The following is a 20502-nucleotide window of genomic DNA, read 5'->3' as shown; positions in this document are numbered from 1 at the left end:
ATCATGGCGAACACTCAGTACCAACTCTACCATTTCAATGGGAGTTGCCCCCGGGACGTTTTAGACGGCTGTCTGTGACAATACCCCTTACGGCCAAATGCCTAATCTACATACCCAACTTAATTGTTAGGGCCTCGGCCCGGTGGTAGAGCTAAAGGCTTGGAATCAGGAAAGATTCCTTTAAAGGGATACGGCTAGGAACCTAGCATTTTATACTAAGTCTTGCCTGTCACACAGGGGCTACAGCTTGCTTCCGCAAAAGCTTGCTGAAGGAGCTGTCTCAACAGATCTCCAGTAGCAACACCCTGTTTAGATAGGTATCCGAGGATACATGGGTGGAGTGGCGCCCAAGATGAACGGGGCTTTTACCAGCTCAAGAAAGGGCCAAAGCAACCGCGCGCGAAGCCCTCACCATATAGGATTTTAGAAAGAACGCAGAGTACTAGCGTGCGAACTTACCACAGTGTGGATTTCAGAAAGTGTGCAAAGACTTCACGTGCACACTTACCATATCATGGATTTTCAAATACTGTTCTAAGGAAGGGCTCTCGTGGCACTCTGATAGAGCAGCTCATAGATGGAATGGTGCATCTCAAAAAAGTATGTTTGAGAGTCATCAACTCGATCTGTGGAAATAATGCTGGAGCGCTCTGGGAAAAAACAGTGAACTCAGTCTCATATGAGAGGAGAACTCTGAATCCAGAGTAGCACGCTCATAGGCGACCCTTCTTGGAAAAGGGGAGCGCTGCTAAACTACCACGAGAATCGCCCGAATAGCCCCTCATGTTGAGGGAAGCGATGCTTGAAGTGTATAAACAAATACACTGGCTGAATGGAGCCCAGAGGAACCAAGGTCTAATCATCTCAAGAAAGGGAACGAGGCAAAGCGCGTAACCCTTACCATACAGGATTTCAGAAAGTGCGCAGAGTCTTGCGTGCACACTTACCAATACGTGGATTTTTTAGAAAGTGCGCAAAGTGTTCACGTGCACACTGACCACCATGTGGTTTTCAGAAAGTACACAGAGCATAGCGTGTGTAACTAAAGGTTCCTAAGCATCGCAGAGGCGCTGAACCGCACGGGAGAGGCAAGCTCGAATTTTATAAACCTCTAGCGAGGGGAGCATCACCTGAGGCAGCATATACAAGAAGACTTCTGTAAACTGCCACCTTCACTTCCCGCTGGATGCGACAGCACCTAAGCGGCCAGGAGACCCCTCAGGGTGACCTGGCCGGACATCCATGAAATTCCCTGCAGTGCTGTGCCAGGCCTGATGATCAAGGAGGCTCCCGCAGAAACCTGTGATCTCAGCCGCCTAATACCGGAACATGAAGCCGGATGGCTGGTGCTGACGAGTGTTTAGTAAACACTGTAACTGAGCACTGCAAAGGAAACTCACAGAGTTTATTAGTAGACACATAACCACCAGCAATTTACACATAAGTATATACAGAAAGGGTTATTTCCCACCCTCCTGCGCTGGAGCCCCACTCAAGGGGCGCCTCCTTTTAGTCCGGACCATCAGTAAGGTGGTTGCTATGAACATAGAACCAGCCAAAACATTATAGGTCCAGCATAGGAGACTGTTATGCGTTAGAGGTTTCCACCTAACCTCGATCAGGTGGAGAGCTGGTGGTTATAGGGGAATTAGGAAGGGGAGGATAAAAGCAGAAGTTAAAAATCCCTAAAGGGAACGAGTAGATACCTCAGTATCACTCTGACTCAGACGAGAATGCTGCCTCGTCTGGATCACATCCCTTAGGTTCTGCTTACCTCCTTATGACCCACCATTCCTCTTAACCCTGCCCGCAGGTGGGGGAGGAGCGTGAGCCACGACACTAGCCTTCTGTGCCCGTCTTTGATCCTCAGATCGAGACAGGCCAGTACCCCTATGTTGTTCGGGCTCAGACCTGGACCTTCGTGGAACGAAGGATCTGAAAGCAGCGGAGTGCGCCTTCGTCTCCCCGAACTTCTCGATCACCGTCTCAATGGAAATACCGAAAAGTTCAGAAGGCGAAACCTGAGCATCAAGAAGAAAACCTTTTCTTTCTTGCCGATGTCTGCCAGGTTCATCCACAGATGTCTCTCCGCCACCACCATGGCCACCATAGTCCTGCGCTTGGGAGAGGCGGCCTGCTTGGTAGCCCGGAGAGAGGCCTGTGGTGCGGCGCAGCTCGGCTACGTGATCAGGAAAAAGGCCTTCGCCTCTATCCAGGTCTCTTAGCAGATCAGTCTGATATGCTTGAAGCATTTATTTTGTGATAAAGCCACAGCCTGACCTGCTGCTGCGTATGCCTTGCCATTTAAGCAAGATGCATTGCTTGAAGGGCTTAGATGGCAAGGAGGGAGATTAAGAGAGGATGTCTCCCCCGCAGAATGAAAGCTCTTTTGACCCATCACACTAGCTGCAAGAGAACATATATTTTTTTGTCCCTAGAACAAAATATATTGGTATGTTTTACTACTTATAAAAAGGCAAGAAACATTGCAAATATAATAGTAAAAGCTTGTCCTATAAAATAAACATAGCAAAATACTCTTAGGGGTCAAACTCCACTGGAAAGTTTTAAAAGTGGTAATTGTATTAACTGTCAATTTACAAAGAATGTTAAGATTTTTAATCAGCCTGAAAAGAGTCCTATATTCATTACAAGTTTTATAACATACAAGACTAAAAACATGATTTATAAGATCCAATTTTCATGTTTCCATCTATAGCCCATCTAAAGGGTTTTGCCCCCTTCCTGTTTTTTTTTTGCATATTTGTCACACCTAATAGATTCAGCAAACAAATTTTAATATTACACAAAGACAATGCAAGTAAATACAAAATGCAGTTTTTAAATAATGATTTCATTTATTAAAGGGGTCATATGATGCTGCTAAAAAGAAAATTATTTTGTGTATTTGGTGTAATGCAATGTGTTTATTTTTATGCGGTTTAAGGTTTAAAAAAAAAACATTATTTTCCCAGTAATGTACATTATTGTTTCTCCTCTATGCCCCGCCTTTCTAAAACGCGTCAATTTTTCACAAAGCTCATCGTTCTGAAAAGCGAGGTGTGCTCTAATTGGCCAGCTATCCAGTGCATTGCGATTGGCCGAATGCCTCAAGCGTGTGACGGAAATGTTACGCCCCTTAACATACTGTGATACCGTCTCGTAGCAGCACGAGACTCAGTCCAGCTGCTCTGCTCATGCACATCCCATCATCGGTTCTCTTTTAGCAGTTCAGTCAATTTAACTGAATAACTCGGGATATTGGTTTATTTCGCATCAGAGGGAGTGTAAGGCACGTTTATAAACTGAATAACTTAAGTAATTTCTGGATTAGTGCGTACTGGAGATGCGAACCGTTTCAAATGATTCAGTTCGATTTGGTGAACTGGTTTGACCGGTTCACTAAGAAGATCTGGTTAAATAGAAACATTTGTTCGCGATCCGGACATCCCTAGACGAGTCAAAAACAATAAAACCCATTACAAACGAGGCATTTGTTGCATCCAGTGGGAACATAATTACTGATTATAATGACTTAAACTCTCTTTTTGCATGTTGTGTTGTGTATCACGCTGCATAAACATAAAACCATGTCTGCATTTGTGATCTGAGAAACAACAAGCCTACTCTACTGCTCAAAACTCATGCCAATTGGCAAATTGTTTAAAAATAAAAAACGTACTTACAGACTGTGAGTCAGAAGCGCCAGACTGTCCTTGCAAAGTTTGAACTGCCCAACTTTATAGAAACACCCTTTTTTATGCCACAGACACATTGCAGGCTACTGGTTCAGGAAGCAGTCCTCATCTTCCATAAAATGCGCAGCACACATCTGAATATTTGGGTTGGACTGCTCTGGAACAGTGTTGAAATACAACTTAACCACTGATTTCTAGGTGTGTCCTTTTTTGGAAGGCCAAACAAAGTAGTTTCGCTTTCACAACGAAACACACAGCGTCTCCACAACATGGCAGCGGCGGCAACAGAGAGAAAAAACGTTACACCTTCTTTCTTTGAGTGAACATTTGGCCGGCCTTATGCAAATCTTCCCACATAGTGATGTAGAGATGTGGGGGCTTGTTAGAACGAGCTGTTTTATTGGGGTGTGGTTGACTCTTAACTTTTGTAAAGAATATCTCTTTGGATTTGAGACTTTAGTCTTTGCAACTTTAGAGATCTTCTTTATGCACCAAGAGCTTGTAACATTCCAAAGAGAAAGGAAAACTGGAAATTACATCATATGACCCCTTCAAGCGAAAAAAGTTGTCCAAACCTGCCTGGCCCTACATAAAAAATTAATTGGCCCCTCCTGTTAAATCATGAAAGAACTGTGATTAACCACATTATTTTAGAAAGCTGAGTTTAATTTCACTAGCCACACTCAGGCCTCATTACTGCCAGACCTGTTGAATCAAGAAATCACTTAAATAGAACCTGTCTGACAAAGTGAAGCATGTTTAAAGGGTAACACATCATGTCGCGATCTAAATAAATTCAGTCTGGAAAGGGTTACAAAGCCATTTCTAAGGGTTTGGGACTCCAGCAAACAACGATCAGAGCCATTATCCACAAATAGAGAAAACTTGGAACAGTGGTGAACCTTCCCAGAAGTGGCTGGCCTACCAAAATTATTACAAGAGCACAAAAGTGATGGGTAAATAAAGGCTCATGAATCACTGCGGTTTTCCTCTGACTGTTTCGGGTAAAGATTCAGGGCCGCGGCGTTAACTGCAAGTCAGTCGTGTGTTAAAAATCATTCGCGAAACTACCGCCAGGTGGCGCAAAGTGACGGATTGCGAAATGAATGTAATTGTAAAATGAGATAAAAGGAGGAAGTAAAACAACAATAACATTATGATATAACATTGTAACATTTTTAAAAACCATTAAAAAATTTACAGTGAGTTAATTTCAAAATGTAGGATAGTCTTAGGCTACAGTCTACTCATCAAAAATTAAAAGAAAGACCTTTACACTAAGGATCTTATGCATGATATTGTTATTAAACAGTTATTAAATATAAGGCCTATATATATATATATATATATATATATATGGATCTATATACATATATACACACACACACACACACAGATAAAAAGCTAAATGTTTTCATTTCGGTTCATTCTTGGTTTAAAAAAAAATCTTCATGTTTCATATGCAGTGCAAAATGAGAACGGTCCAGCATTTAGCAATAATAATTATTACCTCTGTTATTATTCTTGATTTTTCAAACTGCTAACACTTTGCATTTTTGAATTATGCCTTTACTGTGTGACCAAAAATTGAGTATTTTCTGTTTCAGCTGTTTGATCGCGCTGGTGCCTCACGCGCACATATTCAGTGGAAACAGTCCTTGACCGTGCCATCAGGCGCAAGCAGCGGTCCACTTTGGCATATTGCTAATTATGATTTTTTTTTCTGTCGATACTGAAACACGCGTGAACTACAAAGCCTATTTTACCTCATGAATAATAGTTAAGCTTCAAATGGGCAACATCACGAATATGGAAACATTTGGATTTCTCCAGAGTGAGAGAACAAGAGAGCCCAACCTTACATTATGTTTCGCTTTAAATTATTATTATTATTTTGTTTGTTTATAGCTAAGCCTATATTATTATATACTGCAATTATATTTATCCATTAAACTTATGTATTTTTAATTCTTGTTCTGCTCTGATAAATTTGTTAAATTTAAAGGATTTGTTGTAAAGTGAAGGGAACTAAAAATATCCTGTTGGCACATTATAACATTGTTAGGCCAGCCGTTATTATTTCTTAATGTAATACAATGCAACTTATACATGACTTATATATTTTTTTTCCTCTCACAAACTTTATTTTTTAGCGTGTTTAAAAAAAAAAAAAAAAACATGCAGCAAACGAAAATAGGAGATTAATCAGTTAAAATTTGTTACTGTGGATTAACAGTAATTATAATTATTATATACTTAGGAACAGAGTCTGGGCCTAATTTAGGCTATCCGGGGTTTTTTTTTTTCATTGCATCTGAAAATGACTTTGTGCAGCACATTCACTCCGCGCGCTCTCGCATTGCTCAGCTGTGGACAATTTAAAAATTTTTGAAATAAAGGTTGCTGTCCCATTTTATACAGGAATTGTTCATTTAAAAAAAAAATCTAATTATATTGTTAGTTCTAATTATATTGTTAACACAATTTCATTTAGGCTATTTAACATGCACTGTGACAAGTTACCTGTTTTAACTTATAAACTATTAAAAAAGTCAGTTTAATAGTATTGAAATTCAAGTTTTCTAATTATATTGTTAACCTATGAATTAACAATATGTTATCATGTTTATTCTTGTAGAAAATAAGTGTTTATTCTTTAAGAAAATAAGGGAAAAAATAAGGGATGATCCAAATATTTGTCATATTTGTTTTGCTTCACCTATTTATGTAGGCTACATAATTAAAAAATGCCATCGGCCTGGGTAAATTTTACCATTATAGAACTGTGACTTAAAGGTTAGTGATTTAGGAGGTGAAAATACTGTGAAATTACAAATGGTTTTTTAAAGCATAACAACTGAAGGTCTATGAAACGTTAGTCAATAAAGGTTGTTTTTTTTTTTTTTTAACAATGGCACTTAAAGTTTTGAACTAAAATATTATTTAAACCATATAGCCTGTGAATAAACAAAATGCATACTTTTCAATGAAAGAACACTGAGAGTGTAGGCTTCTTCTGGTGTTTGGATTTGTACTTCAATATAATGAGCTCCAAGTTTAAGAATAGCCTACACTATGTTTTTATTTCTTTTTTTTCTTCAGGAAGGTTTTTCGTCTTCCTCCTCGTAGTCTGAATGTTTTCCTGCCTTGCTAAATGTTGGGTTCATAATCAATAAGTTGTATTTGCCTCAAACTGATTTTGTAAAATCAAAACTTGCTGACGGTGATCCTGTGTGCAGTTAGCGCGAGTCGCTTGCTGTGAAGCGGGAGCAGCTGACGGAGGATTCCGCTTGGTCTTAAAGCCTACCTCAAACACCTACGTTCACAAATAACAATGATTTTTGTAAAAATAATGATTCATTATCAATTGAGAATTTGTTATTATTATGGTCTTGTGAAAATAATAATATGGGCTGCGAGAAAATAATTAATAAAAAGAGTAGCCTACGGCTGATGTGAGTGCAGACAGCATATTTCAACCCAGTAACACGATTCAGTTTAGCTGTAGGGGGTTGGGGGTTTCGGGGTAGTTCTGTGTAGCTTGTGGGGGTCGAGATAAAGGTGTGAATCTCTTGCTCTTTCATATGGACAGTGCCTTAGGGGGGTTTCAAACTTGCAAAGCCGGTTTAGCCAAAGTAGAACAATTGCCGCGTCATTTTGGTTTTAGGACAACTTTGAAGAAAGGTTTTGATCCACTTTAAATGTTGACTAATGTATAGTCCAGTACAGTTTATTAGTTATTATAAATTAATTTCAGAATTAGTTGCCTTAACTCAAAAAAAAAAAAAATGCAAACTGTTCATTTTATTTTGTTTCGCCTAAACAATATTTTTTAGACTGTGAAATATAAATTCTCACAGAATGTAGCCTATCTCTTTATGTTTTCCTAAATCCCGAACAGAGTCCAGACATCAGTAAAGTATCTGTCTACATGTTTTATAGGCTGTTTTAGATTTGGGAAATACAAATTTTTTTTTTACAGACGTGACAAAAAAACACACCAAAGTTTTGGGAGACATTATTATTATTATTATTTGTATTTACAATGCACAAACCAGAAGCAACAATATCTGCAGAGAAGGGTTGGCCATTCTCAAAACATAAAATATCAATTTTATTTCAATTTCGTTTTTGTGTTTCAAAGGAAAAATCAGTGTTAAGGCATCTCTCCATTACAGACCGTTCTGAAAGAAGAATTTATGCAAACGTGTATAAAATGCTTTAAAAACTTTAACAGAGATGTCTAGAGGGTATTTAATAGGTCTGCCCCCCACGTAAGATTTTTCTAGTTACTAGTTGTTCATTAAGGTCATTATTCAACTAATCGCACTTTATATTAAATTAACAGTCTACTAATCCATAATGAGCCTTAATATATTCTGCGCTCAAGCACATGTATTAAGTTTGCCCCAAAGCACAGGGAGAAGTAGCCTAATAATTGTGAAAAAGGAGACATTTTAATTTTTTATTAATAAACAAATGTTTTCTTGTCGGCTGCAAGATTAAATTCACAGTGCTGACTCTCTCCACATGGACGCGCCTTTAAACAGAAATACAACCTTCACAGATTACATAATGCTTTCGTTTTGAATTGATTCGTTTAAAAGACATTTCAAGCTTTCTTTAGATATATTTATCATGTATGTGAGACACCACAATTTCAAGTTAATTCATTATCAGGAACAAATTCAAGTGATCGAGAGGGCGCCTCCCTGTCCTGCATGCGCATTAATAATTTTAGCATAAACACTTGAATATGAATATTAATTCACATTTTGCATATGCATTACAATGTAAATTATTTATTACATGCAATTATCCAAAATAAAACCAAACAAGATTTGTAATGAAGATAAAACAGAGGGGTATATATGTTGTGCGTGTCACTCTGAGTCAATCGCACGGAGCGAGTAATTCATTTACTTTGATATTTTACAAGCATTTAGATTTTGATTAAGTTTTAAATTTTTTATTTTACTTAAATTATATGAAAGCAAGTAAAGAAGGCCCCATTTAAAATCACTGAAGTTGTCAATTAATGAAGCTCTTTTTTACATTTTGTGTATTTTGTTGATTATAATGAGAGAACTTGAGTTTAAACGTGAGGATGATTTATTAATCACTCCATTCTTAACGGTTTCAATGATTTAGTTAAATCGTGCAGGTTTAATTTATTTGTTTCTTGTTTTAATTAGGCCTAAATTATGGGAGTGAAATTATACAGTGCCTTACGTTTTACTAAAATAAAGAAAATAATTTATAAAACACGCAACTATTTCTCAATCAGTGTACAGACAAATATATTTTGAAGTTATCTGTCAAAATAAAGGACAGGTAATGAATAAAATAAATGCATGTTGTTTTATTAAAGGAATTTTTAAATATAAATTAAAATAAAGGACTAATATATGAGAATATTGACATTTTGCATATTAGTCCATGTAGTCTAGCTCACTAAAATAGGCTACCACTTTTAATTCTCCGATGCAAAGTAAACCACTATTTCTTTTAAATAATATAACACATAATTCATATAATATAAATAATACTGCACACCTATTAAATGTTTCAAATCTAAAATATGTTGTAATACTGTGTAGCTTAGAGAAAATATAAGCACAGGCTCAGGCACAGGCTTAACATTTATCCTGCTTGAATTCGTTCTAAGAAATGCACTTAACTTCATAAGTACCAAACTTTCCTCTGTGAATATTAAATATTTTAACTACAGTGTTTTTCTTTCATTTTCCCTGACTGCAGCCGTCAAATGTAACACATCAGCGAGGCAAAACTGACGTCTATTTGCGAAAATGTGCTTTGATGCGCTTGTTTGATAACTTAAAGCGCCACTCAGCGGTCAAAAGCTGCAAATGCACTTTGCAGACGCCGCGGCGGCGGTATGAGCGGCGGTAGAAGCAACGTTTTGGTTGGCCACCTACTGTATATGAATATCAATGTGATGTAAAAGAAGAATAATGTACACATATGTAAATTGCATATGCCAAATATATATATATATATATATATATATATATATATATTTTTTTTTCTGAAATAATTTTCATTCTTCATATTACTTTTATGACTGGGTATTTAAAAATGTAATTGAATAAGTCTGAATGAAATCTTACTCGTAAAGTAAGATCTGGGGGTTTGAACATCCCGACACGAGCATTTGATTGGACAGAAAGTGAGGCTTTGTTTTTCATTGATCAAGTGATTCTCTGAAAACAATATGCGCTCTGGCACAGAGCTCTGTGAGAAATTGCGCTGCTTACTCAATACATGTTTTTGAAGCTTCAGTGTCATATGTGACCTCACTAGAGCGCACTTGGGTTATGCAGCAGAGCAATGATTCCAAACACACCAGCAAGTCAAGTCAAGTCAAGTCAAGTCAAGTCATCTTTATTTATATAGCGCTTTAAACAAAAAAGATTGCGTCAAAGCAACTGAACAACGTTAATTAGGAAAACATTGTGTCAATAATGCAAAATGACAGTTAAAGGCAGTTCATCATTGAATTCAGCAAGTCCGCCTCTAAATGGCTCAAGAAAAACAAAATTAAGGTCTTAGAGTGGCCAAGTCAAAGTCTGGACTTAAATCCGATTGAGATGCTGTGGCATGACCTTAAACAGTCCATTTATGCTCGAAAACCCTCCAATGTGGCTGAATTAAAACAATTCTGCAAAGAAGAGTGGGCCAAAATTCCTCCACAGCGATGTGAAAGACATATTGCCAGTTATCACAAATGCTTGATTGCAGTTGTTGCTGCAAAGGGTGGTTAAATGAAATCATTATTTCAAAACTGAATTTTTGTATTTACTGGGGTTATCTTTGTGTAATATTAAAATTTGTTTGATGATCAGAATCTTTAAAGTGTGACAAATATGTAAAAAAAATTTTTTTCTAACATTTAAAGCAGACAGGGTTGACCTTACAGTAGTGCCCAACACTGCCACATTACTTCCAGATTTTCAAAATCTTTGTTCTTTCTTCATTACATGCAACGAATTACTCCCCAACACTGTATATTATGTGTGTGTATATATATATATATATATATCATTACATATATATATATATATATATATATATATATATATATATATATATGCTAATTTTTTTGAGATAGGAATTTTGGGGTTTTCATGAGCTGTATGCCAAAATCATCAGTATTAAAACAATAAAAGACCTGAAATATTTCAGTTGGTGTGCAATCAATCTAAAATATATGAAAGTTTAATTTTTATCATTACATTATGGAAAATAATGAACTTTTTCACAATATGCTAATTTTTTTTAGAAGGACCTGTATTATGTAAATAAAAACTTTTATTTTGGATGCAATTAATCATGATTAATCATTTGACAGCACTAATACATACATACACACATGTATATGTTCACAGTTGTGCTCAAAATTATTCATACTCTTGGTAAGTACGATCAAAGGCAGCCCTGAAAATAAGTCTGCATTGTTAATCAATTTGATCTTTCATTCAAAAATAAAAAAACACACACACACAAACACAAAAAGACATTCCAATTTGATAAGGTGTATTCTGATTGGTTAATTGTAATATACAGTAGGTGGCCATCCAAAATGATGGTTCTACCGCCGCTCGTACCGCCGCCGCGGCGTCTGCAAAGTGCATTTGCAGCTTTTGACCGCTGAGTGGCGCTTTAATCACAGGTTTTCAAACAAGCGCATCAAAGCACATTTTCACAAATAGCCGTCAGCTTTGCCTCACCGACGTGTTATATTTGACTGCAGTCAGGGAATGAAAGAAAAAAACACTGTAGTTAAAATATTTAATATTCACAGATTAAAGTTTAATACTTAGTTTTTAGAACAAATTCAAACAGGATAAATGTAAAGCCTATGAACCTGTGCTTATATTTTCGCCACACCATATTTTAGATTAGACACATTTAAATAGTGTGCAGTATTATTTATATAATATGAATTATGTGTTATATTATTCAAAAGAAATTGTGGTTTACTTTGCATCGGAGCATTAAAAGTGCAAGCATAGTGAGCTAGGCTTGCGTGTTTTATAAATTATTTTCTTTATTTTAGTAAAACGTTGAAAAATTGAGGCACTGTATAATTTCGCTCCCATTAATTAGGCCTAATTGTCATGATCCGGTCACTGCACATCCGTTTATTCACCACACAGACTTTCACACTACACAGTACACCCTGGACTTCATTTCCCATAAATTCCTGCCTAGGAACTCATTATTAAACCTCACCTGTTTCCTATCAGTGACACTATAAAGGTTGCACTCATCCACACTCACATTGCGAAGTCTTAAGTTCTGTCTGGCATTTCCCTGTGTTTGTTCCTTCCGTGTTTGATCTTGGATTGTGTATACCGACTGTGATTTTCTGCTGCCTGCCCCGACCTCTGCTTTTTTCTGTTTCCGGTTTTGGATTTCCCTAGACATACCTGACGCTGTTTTCTGATCTCTGCCTGTTTGACTATTCTCTACCATAAACTACTGCATATGGATCCGAACATCTCTGACTCCATGTTACACTAATTAAAACAAGAAACTAATAAATTAAACCTGCACAATTTAGCTAAATCATTGAAACTCTAAAGAATGGACGGATTAATAAAACGTCCTCAAGTTCTCTCAATATAATCTACAAAATACACACAATGTAAAAAAGAGCTTAATTAATTGACAACTTCAGTGATTTTAAAGGGAGCCTTCTTTACTTGCTTTCTTATAATTTAAGTAATATATATTTATTTATTTAAAAATTAATTAATTAATAAATTGCAGCTGCATTTAAATGCAGGTGTGTATAATATTCTGTAAAATATCAGTGATTTGCGGTGGGCATGATGCTGCATTTATTCTTATTTGTCTACATATTTTATCTTCATTACGAATCTTGTTTTGTTTTATTTTGGCTAATTGCATGTAAAAAAAAAATGATTTACTTTGTAATGGATATGCAAAATGTGAATTATTATTCATATTCATATTACTCGATCACGTGATTTTTTTCCTGATAATGAAATAACTGAAAATTGTGGCGTCTCACATACATGAGAAATATATCTACAGAAAGCTTGAAATGTCTTTTGAAAGCATTATGTAATCTGTGAAGGTTGTATTTCTCTTTAAAGCCGCGTTCATGTGGAGAGAGTCAGCACTGTGAATTTCATCTTGCAGCTGACAAGAAAACATTTGTTTATTAATAAATAATTAAAATGTCTCCTTTTTCACAATTATTAGGCTACTTCTGCCTGTGCTTTGTGACGAACTTAATGCGTGTTCTTGAGCGTGGAATATATTAAGGCTTATTATGGATTATAGATGTATATTTAATATAAACCTGCGATTAGTTGAATAATGACAAATGAACCGCTAGGAACTAGAAAAATCTTAATTTTGGGTTGGGGGTTTTAAATATTATATAGACTCTAGACATCTCTGTTAAAGTTTTTTATATACACGTTTGCATAAATTCTTCTTTCAGAACGGTCTGTAATGGAAAGATGCATCAACACTGATTTTTCCTTTGAAACACAAAAACGAAAATTGAAATAAAATTTATATTTTATGTTTTGAGAATGGCCAACCCTTCTCTGCAGATATTGTGCTTCTGGTTTGTGCATTTTAAATCACATAAAGTCTACAAAATATATTGTCTCCCAAAATGAATTAGGCATGGTGATGTAGGCTATCGAATATTAGCAATAATATCGGAATAATTTTAACGGATGATGTAAAATTTGAAAATATCGGGAATATCGAATATTTCAATTTTAAACATACTTTCCCAAAAAAACGCGCCGAACATCCAAAAAAAGAACATGTAACCGCGGACTGCTCTACACGTTCTATTACGAGAGCTTTCATGAGAGGGGTTGCCAGATAACAAGAGTTTAAATACCCAAGTCAGAGCTTCGCTGATACAAGGATACATTTTCTTCCCGGTGTTTGCTTATTTTAAACAATCTGGCAACCATGCGCATGTGCTCACTCCTCATTGCGGAAGCACAGCTGACGATGATCTGAAAACACTGGCTGCATCCGAAAACTAAGGCAGCTGACTTGCTGCCTCACTGCCGTATCAGGCAATGACTTTGCAGGCAGCATTTTTGCACGAAGGCACCTCATGAAACTGATTTTGGACAGGCTTCTGAGGCAGAGTAATGGTTTAATGAGCTACAGCAAAATATAGAGAGCTTTGGTGATAACTAAGTGGATATTTCATTACTGCAATATTAATTTCTTGCTAGAATCAGAAACGTACATTTACACACAAACTGACCACCGACCACAACTTTAAGGCGGCATCTTTATTTTTTGGCTTAACTGTCGCATAATGGAACGCACAGGATTGTGGGATATCAAAGGCAGCGAAGGATACATCTATGCTGCCTTCAAAAATCGGCAAGATGAAGGCATCTCAGGAGACAGGAACAGAAGCTAAAATTTAATTCAGACATGCCTTGATGCCTTCCTACCTTGGAATGCATCCTCTGAAGGCAGCATTTTTTAGTTTTTCGGATGCAGCCCACAAGCTGGAGTTTAGCGATCTAATGGAAAGCGCGTGACTCACGCTAACTGACCCAGCTTCACCGTCAGCAAGTTTTGATTTTACAAAATCAGTTTGAGCAAATACAACTTATTGATCATGAAGCCCAACATTTAGCAAGGCAGGAAAACATTCAGTCTACCTGAAGGAAGATGTATTTCATTGTAAGTTAATGCTGATAAATAGAGTTTATAAAAATAGAGAGAAAACTACTGTAGGCTATTCTTAAACTTGGAGCTCATTATATTGAAGTACAAATCCAAACACCAGAAGCAACCTACACTCTCAGTGTTCTTTCATTGAAAAGTACGCATTTTATTTATTCACAGGCTATATGGTTTAAATAATATTTTAGTTCAAAACTGTTCCACTGTTTCCACTGTTTAAAAAAATCCTTTATTGACTATTGTTTCATAGACCTTCAGTTGTCATACTTTAAAATCCCATGCCATTTGTAATTTCACTGTATTTTCACCTCCAAAATTACTACCCCAATTCTATAATGGTATAATTTACTCAGAGCGATGGCATTTTTTTTATGACATTATTTATTTTTATTTTTAGAATAATTGTAGCCTACATAAATGGGTGAAGCAAAACAAATTTAACTTTTTAACTGCAGGCAGATATAGACCTATATTATTGTACATTACAAATATTTGGATCGTCCCTAATTCTGTCCCTTAATTTATAAGAATAAATACCGGTAACACTTTATAATAACGTTCTGTTATAAGTCATTTATAAATTATTAGTTAATGATGAACTAGTCATTTACAAAACATGACTATACACTCATAAATGATTAATAAGTAATAAGTTAACATTTTAGTAATGTTTTATTAATTCAGTTATAAGTCACTTATAAGTTATTAGTTAATGATGAACGAATCGTTTACAAAACATGACTATATGTTCATAAATGATTAATGAGTGGTATGCTAACGATTTACAAATGTGTTGTAAGTTATCTTAAAAAAAAAGTTAAAATCATGAAATAAATCAAACGGATCATTAGTAGATGGTTTATAAGTTATTAGTTGATACATTATTTATCACTTATAAATCATTGAAGTATTTTTCAAAATTGTTTTGTATAATTATCTCAATAAACAATTGTTAATCATGAACAAATGATGAATAAACCATTAGTAAATGATCAGTATATGATTTATTGGTGATAGTTTTTAGCTGGTCTGTGTTCAAAAGCACAAACATGCAGGTATGCCAAAGCACTATTTTTAAGAAGAGTAATTCATTTGTTTTGAAGTTGATAAAACATTTATAAATGCCTTAGTCAGGTGATTCCAGTGGCTTGTGTTAAATCCCTTCACTCATCGGCACAGACTTGTGTTCTGTGTGGAGTGTGTGGATCTAGTGATAAAGTGACCCTCAACCGCTTTTACCTTCCACTGAAGCTCACATCAGGTGCACAGAGGTGTGTCAGAGAAGACAGCTGTCTATACCCTCACCAGTCAGTACTTACAGTAGTACACACTACAAAGTGTTCAACACCAGTTATAGATGATGTGTAAACGCATGAATAAATCATTTACAAAGCTTTCTGCATCCCCTAATCTAAAGTGTAAACTATTCATCACTTATGAATGTGTTACATATCATTTGCAGATCTTTATAAATTATGTACAAACTGCAGTTGGTAAATTTACCATGTATTTGCCATATGCAAAGGTTGTGGTATACCTTTTAGTTACACCTGTTATAGATGATGTGTAAACGCATGAATAAATCATTTACAAAGCTTTCTGCATCCCCTAATCTAAAGTGTAAACTATTCATCACTTGTAAATGTGTTATATATCACTTGTAGACCTTTCTTACCTGTTACAAATTATTTGTATATGTACACAAGTCATTTACAAAGCTTTCTGCATCCCCTTATCTAAAGTGTAAACTATCCATCACTTGTAAATTTATTAAATATTATTTGCTGTTCTTAATTTTTCATGATCCATCTCATTCCATCACTTTACCCAAACTTGAACTTAATTTTTTTTTAAATAAATAAATTAACACTCTGCCACCATTTAATCAGCACTTACTTGTTTATTTTTTATTTTGTTTCCCTTGGGACAGCTGCTCACCATAACATGAAAACGCACCATAAACGTAGTCCATTATTTTGTGCATTTTATTCCAAGTCTTCAGAAGGCGTACGATACCACCGTGTGAGAAAAAGATTTGTTTTCCGTAATATAACCATTATACATTAATAACAGTACATAGCGGCTTTCTCATCCGTTAAAACTTTCAAAATTGGCGCTTCTACACAACGACACTGGTTTGCGGCATTGACGTCAAACCTCGCTCCTTATTGTCTGTCACTTGTGATTTGCGACCACCATAGATTGTTTGCGACATGCCCAATTGTGTTCGTGAGATGCGGCGCGACGCTTTGAAGTATTGAAATGCAGATCAGGAGAATGTTTGCAGCGATTAAACACTTTAATTTCATTCTGTAACTCACACAAAATTGTTTTGCTGTCAGATCACTGGTAATGTAGCACACGTGTCGTTTTATCTGTTCTTTATACTGCTTTTTGTAATGTTTTAAATAATTTATTGTGACTAACGTACATTTATCTGCCTGTTACACTTTGTTTATTGTCAAAATGGTTATGTTTAAGATTATAGGGTGGAGTAGGGAGCTTAAAATGATCTTTTTTATACAATAGTATATTAACTAATATACTGTCAATATATCTATATTGCGTTTTTATTTTTGTATAGTGGCTAAAAAAGTCGTCTATGAGTTGTGTGTAAGAGGCTCAAATATATCTATATAATAGTAAAATATATTTGCATAAAAAATATTTATAATTTAAATATCATATAAGGGATTTGTATAGATTTGTATATCCTGTAACTAAAAGGTATACCACAACCTTTGCATATGGCAAAGACATGGTAAATTTAATCTGCAAATGATATGTAACACATTTACAAGTGATGAATAGTTTTCACTTTAGATCAGGGGATGCAGAAAGCTTTGTAAAGACTTGTGTACATATACAAATAATGTGTAACAGGTAAGAAAGGTCCACAAATGATATGTAACACATTTACAAGTGATGAATAGTTTACACTTTAGATTAGGGGATGCAGAAAGCTTCGTAAATGATTTATTCATGCGTTTACACATTATCTATAACAGGTGTTGAACAACTTTGTAGTGTGTACTACTGTAAGTACTGACTGGTGAGGGTATAGACAGCTGTCTTCTCTGACACACCTCTGTGCACCTGATGTGAGCTTCAGTGGAAGGTAACTAGATCCACACACTCCACACAGAACACAAGTCTGTGCTGATGAGTGAAGGGATTTAACACAAGCCACTGGAATCACCTGACTAAGGCATTTATAAATGTTTATCCACTTCAAAACAAATGAATTACTCTTCTTAAAAATAGTGCTTTAGCATACCTGCATGTTTGTGCTTTTGAACACAGACCAGCTAACAACTTCATCAATAAATCACATACTGATCGTTTACTAATGGTTTGTTTATCGTTTGTTCATGATTAACAATTGTTTATTGGGATAATGATACAAAACAATTTGAACATAAATACTTCAGTGATTTATAAGTGATAAATAATGCATCAACTAATAACTTATAAACCATCTACTAATGATCTGTTTGATTTATTTCATGATTTAAATTTTTTAAAGATAACTTAAAACACGTTTGTAAATCGTTAGCATACCACTCTTTAATCATTTATGAACATATAGTCATGTTTTGTAAACGATTCGTTCATCATTAACTAATAACTTATAAGTGACTTATAACTGAATTAATAAAACATTACTAAAATGTTATCTTATTACTTATTAATCATTTATGAGTGTATAGTCATGTTTTGTAAATGACTAGTTCATCATTAACTAATAATTTATAAATGACTTATAACAGAACGTTATTATAAAGTGTTACCATAAATACTTATTTTCTTCAATAATAAACATTATAAATAAAGAATAAAAGAAATAATCTTTCAGTTAGCCCTTATTGTCCATTTCTGAAGTTAACTGGCAACTCTAATGATGATGTAATTATCTTTTGTTGATTATTATCTGAGGTTGTAGGAGATATGCAAGCGAATAATAGATTTAAAAAATAAAAAAGTGGGTGCTTGGTTTTGGAAAACGAATACAGCTCGTAAAAAAAATGCTATAATGAAAAAGTCATGCTAACATATTAATTCATAGAAATAATTTAAGCAATTAAAACCTTTTTTTATACTAGATTCAACCTGAATTTCAACACTATTAAACTGACTTTAAAATCTTAAGGAGTAAAATGTCACAGTGCATGTTAAATAGTCTAAATGAACTTGTATCTTATATAGTATCTGAAGACCTTGATTGCGTGTTAGCATAAAACTAACAATATATTTTGACTTTTTTTTTAATGAACAATTCCTGTATAAAATGTGACAGCAACCTTTATATCAAACATTTTGAAATCTTCCACAGCTGAGCAACGCGAGAGGCGGATCTGAAGTTATATTTGTTTTGTTCACGAAGTGAATGTGATGCACAAAGTCATTTTTAGATGCAATGGAAAAATAAAGCTGACACGCTAAAAAATAAATTAAGTTTGTGAGAGTTGCATTTTATTACATTCAGAAATAATAACAGCAGGCCTAATAATGCTAGGCTAATGTACCAACAGGACATTTTTAGTTGCCTTCATTTTACAACAAATCCTTTAAATTCAACAAATTTATCAGAACAGAACAAGAATTACAAATATATAATTCTAATGGATAAATATAATTGCAGTATATAATAATATAGGCTTATAAACAAAAAAATTATAATAATTAAAAATAATATAAAGCGATACATAAGGTTGGACTTATCTCTCTCATTCCGGACAAATCCAAACATGTTGCCCATTTGAAGCTAAACTCTTATTCATTAGGTAAAATAGGGTTTGGATTTCACACGTGTTTCAGTATCGACGGGAAAAAAAAACATAATGAGCAAAAATATGCCAAAGTGGAGCTGCTCGCGCCGCATGGCTCGGTGAACGACTGCTGTGTCCAATGAATATGTGCGCGTGAGGCACCAGCGCGATCAAAGTCACAATTCACAAGTTTTGGTCACACAGTAAAGGCAAAAATGCAAAGTGTTAGCAGTTTGAATAATCAAGAATAATAACAGAGTTAATAAGAATTATTTGTAAATGCTGGACCATTCTCATTTCGCTCTGCAAATGGAACCTAAAGATTTTAATTTTTTTACAAAGAATGAACCGAAATGAAAACATTTAGCTTTTAATCCATATATATATATATATATATATATATATGTATATATATATATATATATATATATATATATATATATACATATATATATATATATATATATAATATATATGTAATGACTGTTTAATAACAGTAGCATGCATAAGAGCCTTTGTGTAAAGGTCTTTCTTTAAATTTTTGATGTAGACTTTAGCCTAAGACTATCCTATTTTTTAATTTTCTTAAAAGCCTATGGCTTTTAAATATGTTATTATGTATATTATAATGTTATTGTTGTTTTACATCTGCCCTTCATCTCTGTTTACAAACTAACATTTTACAATTACATTCAGTTTGCAATCTATCCCTTTGCGCCACCTGGCGGTAGTTTCACGAATGATTTTAACACGCGACTTGCAGTTAACGCCGCGGCCCTGCGGCGGTATTACCCATTCTGGTTGTCTATCTACTGTATCTTGAAAATTAAAAGATGAAAAACGTGTGGGAGTTTTCGACCTATAATACAACTTTTCTTCACCATAAATGTTGCTGGATTTTTCTCTGTTTTTATAACAGCAAAGGCAAAATAAAGTTTGAATGGGATGCTGAACAAGCACATTGTGCTGTGATGGTAGGGGTGCACATACTTTTGGTCGTACAGAGTAGTCCAGAAATGACATGTTTGCAGGAACTTACCGTAGTTGGGACAGTAATGAGTGCTGCCCTCAGAGGTGCAGTCCAACTGAATCTGGGAACGGTCGAGGGTTTCTTTTAGGATAAAAGACGTGTCGCCTTTACGTTTATGGGTGTTAAACTCATATGAAAAACTATTCCATGAGTGATTTTTATATCTGATGTAGATGTAGCGATGGATTGCCAGAGCCTCTTCATAGGATGTCCTGCAGCAGGATATTGTGCTGTGAGGACCGATGCGTCTATACTGGGGAGCAGAATTATACAT

The 20502-nt window shown here is 35.1% G+C and overlaps 1 protein-coding gene across 1 annotated transcript in view; it reads right to left on the bottom strand.

Annotated features, from left to right (window-relative positions):
• LOC122137236 overlaps window positions 1–20502 on the bottom strand; it is a 24027-nt gene extending 3525 nt beyond the window's left edge. The window contains exon 1 of the mRNA XM_042722995.1: window positions 20238–20502. Within this exon, the coding sequence (XP_042578929.1) occupies window positions 20238–20502 (265 nt within the window). The remainder of the gene's footprint in view (window positions 1–20237) is intronic.

This window comes from Cyprinus carpio, chromosome B4, assembly GCF_018340385.1.
Source record: "Cyprinus carpio isolate SPL01 chromosome B4, ASM1834038v1, whole genome shotgun sequence".
Taxonomy (NCBI): domain Eukaryota; kingdom Metazoa; phylum Chordata; class Actinopteri; order Cypriniformes; family Cyprinidae; genus Cyprinus; species Cyprinus carpio.
This window is presented reverse-complemented; position numbering and strand designations above follow the sequence as displayed.